Source organism: Peromyscus eremicus, chromosome 5 (genome assembly GCF_949786415.1).
Source record: "Peromyscus eremicus chromosome 5, PerEre_H2_v1, whole genome shotgun sequence".
In the NCBI taxonomy this organism is placed as follows: Eukaryota; Metazoa; Chordata; class Mammalia; order Rodentia; family Cricetidae; genus Peromyscus; species Peromyscus eremicus.
Window position 1 is genome coordinate 8879946 of NC_081420.1, and position 12407 is coordinate 8892352.

Here is a 12407-nt window from a genome sequence, read left to right on the forward strand (position 1 = left end):
TCATGATTCCTGCCTCAATCTTTCAAATCATGAGATTACAGGCAAGTACCAACATGCCTAAATTAACAACTTTTAAATCTCAGAGTAGACAAACTAAAAAACAAACAAACAAAAAAAAACCTAAAAAGAGGAAATTTGTTAAAAATTCATAAAATTTCAAAGAAAACAATGACTTACTGCTAAAGTAACAAAAATTCTGAATTATACTAAAAGCAGCTGCAAGCCTATGATTCCACATACTGTTTTATCATAAATAATCAACTCTAAGTTATTACCTTTCATTTTTGAGTGCGTATTAATCAATGGATCAGCACAAATCCTGCAAGGCCACCATGGGCGTCTCTTGAATTTCGCCCAAATAAGATCGCCAACTTCATACTTCAGTGGTGCAGACTTTTTCTTCGGTTGACACTTTAGACAGACAAAACATGGGGAATCAGTGAGAATAAAAAAATCTTTGCAGTATTATCCTCCAACTAGAATTCTGAAAATCCAATGCCTAAAATACACAAAATGAGCTGGGCAGTGGGGTGGTGGTGGTGGTGGTGGTGGTGGTGCACGCCTTTAATCCCAGGATTTGGGAAGCAGAGGCAGGCAGATCTCTGTGAGTTTGAGGCCAGCCTGGGCTACAGAGCGAGTTCCAAGAAAGGCTCCAAAGCTACACAGAGAAACCCTGTCTCAAAAATAAATAAATAAATAAATAAATAAATAAATAAATAAATAAATAAATAAATAAATAAGAAAACAAAACAAAACCCAGCCATGGCCAGCAAGATGGCTCAGTGGGTAAAGACACCTGCCACCAACACTGACAACTTTAATTTGATCCCTGGGACTCATAACAGTGCAGAGAACAAATCCCCATCTGTTAACTCTCTAACCTCCACATTAGCACCGTGGCACACAGCACCTAATCACATCCACAATAAATGTTTTTAATAGATAAAAACCCCCGCCAGGCAGTGGTAGCACACGCCTTTAATCCCAGCACTCAGGAGGCAGGGACAGGCGGATCTCTGTGAGTTCGAGGCCAGCCTGAGCTACAGAGTGAGTTCCAGGACAGGCTACAAAGCTACACATAGAGGGCTGGAGAGATGTCTCAGGGGTTAAGAGCACTGGCTGCTCTTCCAGAGGTCCTGAGTTCAATTCCCAGCAACCACATAGTGGTTCACAACCATCTGTAATGACAATTGGTGCCCTCATCTGGCCTGCGGGGATACATGCAGACAGAACACTGTATACGTAATAAATAAATTAAAAAAAAAAAAAAAAGCTACACAGAGAAACCCTGTCTTGAAAAATACAAATAAATACATAAATAAATGGATAAAAACCCTGCTAGTCATGGATGATAAAATAAGCACTAATTATCTTGACTTAACCATTCATAGCATACCCTTTCAGAATAATTTTTTTCTTTCTTTCTTTCTTTCTTTTTTTTTTTTTTTTTGGTTTTTCGAGACAGGGTTTCTCTGTGTAGTTTTGGTGCCTGTCCTGGATCTCACTTTGTAGACCTCAAACTCACAGAGATCTGCCTGACTCTGCCTTCCGAGTGCTGGGACTAAAGGCGTGCGCCACTACTGCCTGGCTTAGAGTAATTTTCAATTTATATTTGTTTTACATTTTCATTAATGGTCATAACGAAAATAAACCTCAAAGCACACAGAATATGGTGGTACAAGCCTTTAACTCCAGTACTTGAGAGTCAGAGGCAAGCATAGATCTCTGGGAGTTCAAGGCCAACCTGGCCTATATAGTCCCATCTAGCTAGAACTACATAGTGAGACCCTGTCTCAAACAAAACAAAATCAAATCCTAGAAGTATAGGCCATACTCTCTACTCATGCCAATGCACCCAACCCTAAATTTTCCCCATGATATACTAGGAAGATATACAAAATACTACATAGCACAACTCTGAACAATTGAAATAGAATACAGTATAAATATAAATGAAGCTCTTAGCAATTGTTCAACATAGAAGCCCAGGCCACATCCTTTCTCCAAAAATAATATGCCTGTTTAATCTGGTATCTAATTGCCTCCATCTCAGCTCCCACGTCCATGTCTCTAAACAGCACAAACTTCCTGCCCTCGGAGGAAAAAAACTGTTCCACAGGCCTGCGCTTTCCATCTTGTATAATACAAAAAAGGTGTAAACACACTAAGTATTTTGCAGAGGCCAAAGTACCTAGGATACAAGAACTAAAAACAACTCCTCTGCTTAACTCAAGAGGACATTGAAAACAGTATCATTTTGCCCTAAGGGCCATTTCTTATAAATGGCCAGACAGAGTAATAATCACATGACCCAGTAATTCCACTCATAGATATACTCAAGACTAACAGATACATAGCCAGGGCTTTGGGATATAAGTTCAGTGGTAGAGTACTTGCCTATCATCTACAAGAGCCCATATGCCATCCCCAGCACCAGGGAAAAATACACACACACACACACAAATGTATACAAATGTTCACAGGATTATGTATCATAGTCAAAAAGAAGAAAAAAAAAATCAAATGGCCATTAACTGAAGAATGGAAACATGTGATTTGTGCATACAATGGAATATAGTTGGCCCTCCCTATTTAAGGAGTCTACTTCTGCAGATTTACTAACTGTAGATCAAAACTCTAATTAAGAGGAGCAGGGCACAGAGGTACGAATCTATAATCCTAGTGCTTAGGAAGCTGAGGAAAGAAGGTCCAAAGTTTGAAGTCAGAGCAGGCTCTATGAGTTCCAGGTCCTAGCGTGGGTGAAACACAGACAAGCAAGGCAGATCTCCAGATCTTGCTGGCCAGCCAGTCTAGCCAATCAGTGACGCAAGATCCAAGGTTGTACTCTGACCTCCATGAACGTACCGCACTCACATATGAACACACAAACCACAAGACTAAAATTCTAAAAAATAAAATAAATGAGGTAAAGAGCAACTGAGAAAGACACTTTTGGCCTCCAAACACAGGTGCACCCATGTACATACACCACTGCCTTCTAACACACAAAATAAACAGATAAATTGTTGAGTGTGGTGGCACATGTCTACGATCCCAGCACTTAGGAGATGAAGGCAGGAGGATCAAAGTCAGCCCCAGCTTTAATGTATAATCAATTTTGAGGCAATCCTAGACTGCCTGAAACCCTGACAAAAACCAGGGAGGGACAACTGTTCAGAAGGCTCAGCAAGTTAAGATCACTGATTTCCCAGGCATCCATATTAGCTCATGAACATCCATAACTCCCAAGCATCCATGTGGTACACAATCATATACATAAAATAAATCTTTAAACAATTAATAAAAAAGATAACTAAGGGGATGGAGAGATGGCTCAGCGGTTAAGAGCACTTGCTGCTCTCCCAAACTCCCAGAGGACCTGAGTTTGGATCCCCAGCACCCATATAAGGCAGCTTACAACTAACTGCTTACAACTCCAGTTCCAGAAAATCCAATGCCATCTTCTGGCCTCCTTAGGCACCCACATGTAGCATATACCCACAGACACATGAATAAAATTTTTAAGTAAACAGATATAGGTTTTAGGAAGAAAATCTGAACTTTACTTTGGGCGGGTGGGTTTTTTTTTTTTTTTAAACATATGTGTATTTTACCTGTACACATGCCTAGTACCACCACCACCCCCAGGCCAGAAGAGAACATAGGATACCCTAGAACTACAGTAACAGACAATTGTGAGCTGCCACCTGGGTGCTGGCAATTGAACCCAGGTACTCTTCAAGAGCAAGTGCTCTTGCCAGGCGTGGTAGTGCACGCCTTTAGTCCAGGTACTAGGGACGTAGAGGCAGCCAGATCTCAGTGAGTTCAAGGCCAATGTGGTCTACAAATCGAGTTCCAGACAGCCAGGGCTGTTACACAGAAAAATCTTGTCTAAAAAACAAAAAGAAACAAACAAAAAACCCAAATGTTCTAAAACATTGAACCATCTCTCCAATCCCAAACACCTTGGGGAGTGGGGGCGTTTCTGAGTAGTTTTTTTTGTTTTGGTTTGGTTTTCTGGTTTTTCAAGACAGGGTTTCTCTATGTAATTTTGGTGCCTGTCCTGATCTTGCTCTGTAGAGCAGGCTGGCCTCAAACTCACAGAGATCCGCCGGGCTCTGTCTCTCGAAAGCTGGGATTATAAATGTGCGCTGCCTCCCAGCATTATTTTGTTTTTTTGAGTCAGAGTCTTACTATGTAGCCTTGGCTGTCCTGGAACTCGATATGTAGACCAGGCTGGCCTCACTCACAGGGGTCCTCCTGTCTCTGCCTCCCAGGTTCTGGGAGATGTACACCACCATGCTTGTCCTTGGTTGGTTGTTTTTGAGAGGGTCTGTGTAATCCAGACCCTCACAGAATTTTCTATATAATCCAAGTTAGTTCCAGCCTGAAGCTCCTCAGTGTTAAGATTATAGGCTTGCACTCTCATACCTAATACGAAGCTACTTTTAATGTGAGCATTAATTAAGCATGTGATAAATAATTAAAATCATTCTAGGCAGGAACCTGAGCTCTTTCATAGACAAATCCATAAAAACAAAAGTCAACAAAATTACAACCTTCAGCAGTTTTAACATTTCATTCTACAGAGCACCTATATACTGAATGCATATGGTAACACCTTAAAAATAACTGCTATAATTTCATTCCTTGCATTTGTAACTATACATTATTTCTATTATACTAAGAATCGGGGCTGGATCATGCATGCCTGTAATCCCAGCACTTGGGAGGTAGTCAGGATAGTTCAACACCAGCCTCAGCTATATAGCAAACTGAAGGCCAGCTTGGGCTACTACTAAGTATGAGACTCTTGGCTTGGTCAGGAAAGTATCTGTGGATCTCTAGAATTCATTGGTCAGCAAGCCTAACCCAATCAGTGACCTCCAGATTCAATGAAGGATCCTGTTTTAAAAAATAAGGTGGAGAGTCAGGGGTGACATTTTCCTTCTATCCCAGCACTTAGAGACAACTGAAGACACAGGCAGGATCTCTGAGCTTAAAGCCATCCAGATCTACATAGTGAATACCAGGCTAGCCAGTGCTACAAAGTGAAACCCTATCTGCCTCAAAATAAACAGTCAGATAAATAAAGTACAATAAAAACAATCAAAAACAAAACAAACAAACAAAAACCAAAGCTGAAGATAGAGCTCAGTTGGCAGAGTACTTCTGCCTAGCATGCCAGAGACCCCACACTGAGTCCCCAGTATCAAGCAGCAAGTAAATGAGTGGGGTTTCAGGAGGGAGTCCAGCAGCTGAGTGCTTGTCCACCACGTGCAAGGCCCTGGCTTTAATCTCCAGGACTGGAGAAAAAAACAGATACACGAATGGCTAGATGTATAAATGGATTAAAACCAGACTAAAGGTGCATGCCTTTAATCCTCCAGCACTTAGGAGGCAGAGGCAGGAAGAGCTCTGAGTTAGAAGCCAGCCTGGTCTATATAGTCAGTTTCAGTACAGCCTGGCTTATAGAAAGACTATGTCTCAAAAAATAAATCCAAAATACAATAAAAGATCCTAACAGCTATATCCCATGGCCCTAACACAGCAAAAGAAACTAATAAAATTATCTGTTATACTGAAACTCAATGATTAAGAACAATTCAGCACCAGGCAGTGGTGGCGCATGCTTTTAATCCCAGCACTTGGGAGGCAGAGCCAGGCGTATCTCTGTGAGTTCGAGGCCAGCCTGGTCTACAAAGTGAGTTCCAGGACAGGATCCAAAGCTACACAGAGAAACTGTCTTGAAAAAAGAAAAAAAAAAAAAAAAAAAAATCAGCTTTTAACCCCAATACTCTGGAGGCAGAGGCAGGCAGATCTCTTCGAATTAAAGATCAGTATGGTCTACACAGCCAGTTCCAAGACAGCCAGTGCTATATAGAGAGATTCTGTATCCAAACAAACAAACAAACAAAAGACAAACATAAAACCAAAAAAGTTCAGTGTCACTACTGGGCTATCTGTGTGGGGTATTTCACAACACTGACCAATCATTTCTGCTACAATAAAAAAAAATTTAGAACACAAATAAATCAATTTTATTCTTGCCAGTAAATTTTTTATCTCAACATTTGATAGCCTATGTTGTAATAGCAATCCTCATATACTTCTACTCTATGCCTTGTATAAATGTTTGTGTACGCTAGATAGAGTAGAAAAATGGTTCTGAACACCGGGTGCATACCCTAACCACCTGAAGAATTTTATTAAACAGCAAATGCTGACAGATGACCAATTATTCCTCCACCACCAAGCACCCAAACTAAACTCACTATGTCTGAGGTACAATTCTTAAAAACTTAGCTACTTTTTTTTTTAAGCTCCGATTTGCCAAGGTTGAAAACTAATGCATCCTATAGCTAATGAGTACTTGTTAAAATGAGAGCCCTGAAACAGGGCGGTGGTGGCGCACACCTTTAATCCCAGCACTCGGGAGGCAAAGGCAGGAGGATCTCTGTGAGTTCAAGGCCAGCCTGGCCTACAGAGCAAGTTCCAGGACAATTAGGGATACACAGAGAAACCCTGTCTTGAAAAAACAAAGAGAGAGCAGGGGTTGGGGGTGAGGGAAACGACACAAAAAAAAAGTCTACGAATTAGTGTAAAAGTTACACCAGCAGGGCGGCGGCGGCGGCGGCGGCGGCGGCGGCGGCGGCGCATGCCTTTAATCCCAGCACTCCTTTAATCCCAGCACTCGGAGGCAGAGGCAGGCGGATCTCTGTGAGTTCGAGGCCAGCCTGGACTACCAAGTGAGTTCCAGGAAAGGCACAAAGCTACACAGAGAAACCCTGTCTCAAAAAAAAAAACCAACAAAAGTTACATCAGCAAGTGATAACTGATTGCATATAATTTCAGTATTGCTTTATCTCACATAGCAAAAATATCATGCAAGCACTTATTAGATACCTACAAACCAGAAACTGCTAAAAATATTCTTAACAGTAAAGCTGGTACTAATTATGATTCAGCTGTTATAGATGTCATCTAGTCAAATGCCAGAGCTAACTGTAAATTAACATATATGCTTTTTCTACTAGGTCAAAACAGAAAGACTTTAAGAGCAGTGTCAGTCTAACTGCAGTATCTTTAAGAGCCAGAAGTGGTGGCGCACGCCTTTAATCCCAGCGCTGGGGAGGCAAAGGCAGGCGCATCTCTGGGATTTCGGGGCCAGCCTGGTCCTCAGAGCAGGGCTGTTACAAAGTGAAACTTTGTCTCAAAAAAAAAAAAAAAATCAAAAAATAAAGAAATAAAGACTCTTTTGGGCTGTTCTAAATCTGTTACAGCCTCAGCAGAAAGAAAACAGTGAAAGCACACAATTCACAAAAAGGATCTGTTATGGTCTCATTTTGTTTGATGGGCTGCCTGACTGAGATAGGATCTTAGGCACCACATGCTAACTTTAAATTCAAACTTACCACATAGCCAAGGATGAACTTTTTATGACCCTACTTCTACCTTCAAAGTACTGGGATTACAGGTATGTACCATCACACCTGGTTTATGCAGTGCTGGGATGAAACCCAGGTCTTAGCGCAAGCTAGACAAGCACTACACCAATTGAGTATATCCCTAGGCCATTTGCTTTTTAGGGATTTATTTTATGAACCTAACTAACATAAGCCTGTAAAATACTACTTTCTTTCACTCATTCAACACTTAGCAGGCCAGTCTACGCCTTGAGCTATAAACACATTTGAGATACAATCTCTCAAATAACCAAGTCAAAGACCAGCAAGATGGCTCAGCTGGTAAAGATGCCAGGTCTGACAAACTCAGTTCTATCTCTAGAACTCACATGGGGAAATGAGAAAACCAACTCTCAGAGGTTGTTCTCTGACCTACAGATGAGTACCATGACATAAACAGATGAGCACACTAAGTTGATTTTTTTAAACTAAGTTAAAGACTAGAGAGATGGCTCAATCGTTTTAAGAGCACTGGTCGCTCTTCCCAAGAAGCCCAGCTTTGATTCCCAGCACCCACCTGGTGTCTCACAACTACCTGTAACTCCAGTTACAGGGTATCCAATGTCCTCTTTCTGGGGAGGCAGAAAGGGCTTTATCTGTACATTCAAGGCCTTAGATTTGATCCTCAGCATTGAAAACAAACAGAAATTACAAAATATAACAAAGACCGGCATTAAGGGCCAGAAGACAGTTCAGCTGATAACAATATCTGTCAGGCAAACCTGACAACCTGAGTTCACTACCTGGAACTTTGGTAGGAGAGAACCAACTCCAAAAAACTGTCCTGGGATCTCCATTTATGCTTCCATGTCACACATGTGCACACAGATAATTTCAGTTTTTGTTTAAAAGACCAATATAAGCCACAAATGACGGCTCACACTTATCTCAGTGACTTAGAAGGCTGAGGCAGGAGAATCATTCAATTCAGAGCCAGCCTAGTTTACAGAAGATTCAGCTCCAAGAAGCCTCTAATTCTACCTTACTCACTCTAAGGCTATGCATTGCCCAGTCATGACTCTTAACTACTAACCTTAACACTGTACTTTTAAAACATAAGCACTTACTACAAAGTCAAAAATCCATCTGCTGGCCAAACACTATCATATCTAACTGAAAGGTAATTCAAGTGCTTGAGTATAGAGTAGTTCTACCTGACATGCTCAAAGTCCTGGGTTAAACCACCGGTATCACAAGCGTGCACACGCATGCACAGGCACAGACACACACACACACACACACACACACAACCTCAGTGTTTCTTTTTTAAAAAAAGTAATTTTTTGGCTACTGTTATTGGAGTTGATAGATGTGTTTTTATGTTGCGTGCTTGTTATGTGTGCATGAATCAGCAAGTACACATGTGGAGGTCTGTTCTATCCTTTCACCATGTAGGATCCAGGGATCCCACATCATCAGGCTTGGTTAGTGGCAAGGTCTTCTACCCACTCAGCCAACTAGTTAGCCTTTTTTTTTTTATGTTTTTTTAAGGTTTTTATCATTTTTAAGTGTGTGTGTGTGTGTGTGTGTGTGTGTGTGTGTGTGTGTGAGAGAGAGAGAGAGAGAGAGAGAGAGAGAGAGAGAGAGAGAGAAGAGAAGAGAATAAATGAATATGAAAATGTATATATAAGTACAGGTGCCTAAGAAGGTTAGATCTTCATGAAGCTGGAGTTACAAGGTGCTGAGAACTAAACACAGGCACTCTGGAAGAGCGGTGCACACTCTTTTACTCTTTTAACTGCTGAGCCACTGCTCTAGTTCTTTTTCTGTTTGTTTTTTGACATAGGGTCTCCCATGGATAACCCAAGGTGACCTGAAACTCACCATATGTAACATGGGATAGTTTCAAACTCAAGGTCCTCCAGCCATATGCTACTGGCTTGGTTGAGACAGGATCTCACTATGAAGTTCAGGCTGCCCTCAAATTCTCAATCCTCTTGCTTTAGCCTTCTGAGGGCTGCAATTATAGGCTTGTGTTATAACATCCAGAATACGTTATCCTTAGCTATACACCTTTACTCATGCAATGAGATACATACAAGGCTAATTATTGAAGAACGTAGGTCCATTAGCAAAATACTGAAAACAAGCCAGGTAGTGGTGGCGCACACCTTTAATCCCAGCTGATGCAGAGGGATTTCTGAGTTCGAGGCCAACCTAGTCTACAAAGCAAGTTCCAGGACAGTCAGGACTGTTCATAAACAACGATTAGTTTTTAATTGTGGTACATCCAAACAATGACCTGAGGGCATAAAAATGAAGCAATTCATGGCTGAAGAGATGGCTCAGCAGTTGAGAGCCCTTAATGGTGCAGTTCCCAGCACCCACATGACAGCTCACAGGAGTCTGTAATTCCAGTTCCAGGGGAAATTTAATGCCCTCTCTGGCCTTCCAGGGCACACACAAGGTACACATACATATCAGGCAAACATTCATACACATGAAATATAAATAAAATCTGTGGTTTTTTTTTGTTTTGTTTTGTTTTTTTTTTTTTTTTTTTTCGGTTTTTCGAGACAGGGTTTCTCTGTGTAGCTTTGCGCCTTTCCTGGAACTCACTTGGTAGCCCAGGCTGGCCTCGAACTCACAGAGATCCGCCTGGCTCTGCCTCCCGAGTGCTGGGATTAAAGGCGTGCGCCACCACCGCCCGGCATAAAATCTGTTTTAAGAAAAGGAAGAAAGCCAGGTGGTGGTGGCACACACCTTTAATCACAGCACTCAGGAGGCAGAGCCAGGCGGATCTCTGAGTTCAAGGCCAGACTGGTTGTCTACAAAGCTACACAGAGAAACCCTATCTTGAAAAACCAATGGGAGGAAAAAAAAAAAGGATGAGGTGATTCTTTTGTGTGTTTATATTATATTTATGCATGAGCACATATCTGTTCAAGCAAAAGTAGATATGGAAAAAAAAGGATAATTTGTAGAAACTGGTTTTCTACCTCTTCATGGGCTCCAAGATCAGGTAATCAGGCTTAGTGGCAAGTGCATTTACCTGGTGAACCATCTTACTAGACCCCCTTTTTTGAGACAGGGTCTTATGTAGCCCAGGCTGGCCTCCAACTCATAGTGTAAACCAAGACAGCGTTGAGATCTGGTTTGGCCTCTAACCACCAATGACTGGAATTACTGGTATGCACCACCACATCTAACTGGCAGTTCTTTATGTAGACACAGAATATAGTCGACCATCTATCACAGATAAAACATATTAAGGTACAGACAGTATAGAAGAGCTACCGAGGTTTTTTTTTTTTTTTTTTTTTTGCTTTTGTTTTCAATTGTGTAGGTGGGTATATAGGCCAAATGATACGCTTCTTAGTCTCAGCTCCTCAGGAGGGTAAGACAGAATTGCCTGATCCCAAAGGTATAGGGGTGAACCTAAGCAACACAGGAAGACCCTGAAGAAAAAAGACTAAGTATTTTGCATGAAAAAAATTCTTTAAAGTATTATTTATATGGGCGTTTTGCACGCATATCTGTGTACCACAAGCATGCCTGAAGCCCATGGAGTTCAAAAGCAGGACATCAGATCCCCTAGAACTAGAGTTACAAACAGTTGTGAGCTACCATGTGGGTGCTGGGAATAAAACCCCAGTCTTCTGGAGGAGCAGCTCTTATTCACACTGAGTCATCTCTCTGGCCCCCATATGAAAACTTTTACACTTTGCTTCTTGAAACATAAAGCAACTTTCAATTACTGAAGGAAGTAAAACAACATGAAACATAAATGGAACGTTTATAAATGGAAACCTTTAACACTCACAAAGCATCTGAAGTCTAATGTGATTGGGGAAGGGAGGACTGTGGGGAGAAACAGGTACAGAAGAGCCCTTGAGAAAAGAACTGTTAACAGTTACTGAAAGGTTCCCAATATAAACTGAGAGGATGAGAAAAAAGCTGAAGTCATGGCAAGTTAAAACAAAATCCTGCATAACAAAATCCTGTCCTAAAAAGAAAAGAAGTATCCTTAGATTATTACAAGACTATAAATGCAAATCAAATTACTATAAGAGCCTCCAAAACAATAGAGACTTTATAAAAATGGGTCTTTCTAGATTTTAACTGCACTACCAGGGAAAGTAATGACAAAAGCCAATTTTAACATTTCCAGTAAATATACTCTATACTGGATATAATTATTAAACATAATAACCTTGGGGCTGGAGAGATGGCTCAGTTGTTAAGAGCACTTACTGTTCTTCTAGAGGACCTGGGTTCAATTCCCAGCACCCACATGGCAGTTTACAACTGCCTGTAACTCTACCTCCAGGGGACCCGACACCCTCACACAGACATACATAAAGGCAAAATACCAATGCATATAAAATAATAAATCATTTTAAAAAATCAATTAATCTTCATATTTCAAATACTAAACTTAAGGTAGAATTTTCTCATGCTCATGTTATATTTTGTAGTAAAAATGCAAGCAGAAGTCATTTGCAAAAATGCTGCCCTTTGTTAATGATTTAAACCAGGCGGTGGTGGTACACACTTTTAATCCCAGCACTGGGGAAGCAGAGGCAGAACCATCTCTGAGTTCAAGGACAGACTGGTCTATAGAATGAATTCCAGAACAGCCAGGGCCACACATAGAAACCCTGTCTCAAAAAAACAAAACAAACAAACAAACAAACATAGGTAAGGCTAGGAGTATAGAGGGATTCCCTATTATGAACAAGGTCCTGGGTCCAATCTCTAGTACTGATAAGAAAATACAATTTTTTAACAGGGAGGAACCTTGAAGCAGATTCTCACTCTAATACAGGCTATCCTATAACTTAAACTCAAAAATCCACCTGCCTAAGCCTCCTGAATACTAGGACTGTAAGTTTAAGCTATCATGGGCCCAGTTTTTGTTCTGGTTTTCTGAGACAAGATCTTCTATATCCATCTTTCTAATGTTACACACAAACTTACAAAACACAGGTCTTTAATACA

At 41.0% G+C, this 12407-nt stretch overlaps 1 protein-coding gene across 5 annotated transcripts in view; it reads right to left on the bottom strand.

The window, feature by feature from the left end:
• Window positions 1–12407, bottom strand: part of Nsd1 (nuclear receptor binding SET domain protein 1) — a 109935-nt gene that overhangs the window by 90601 nt on the left and 6927 nt on the right. For all 5 annotated transcript variants that reach the window (XM_059262872.1, XM_059262874.1, XM_059262871.1 and 2 more), the window contains one exon: window positions 276–411. In XM_059262872.1, coding sequence (XP_059118855.1) covers window positions 276–411 — 136 coding nt within the window. The remainder of the gene's footprint in view (window positions 1–275; window positions 412–12407) is intronic.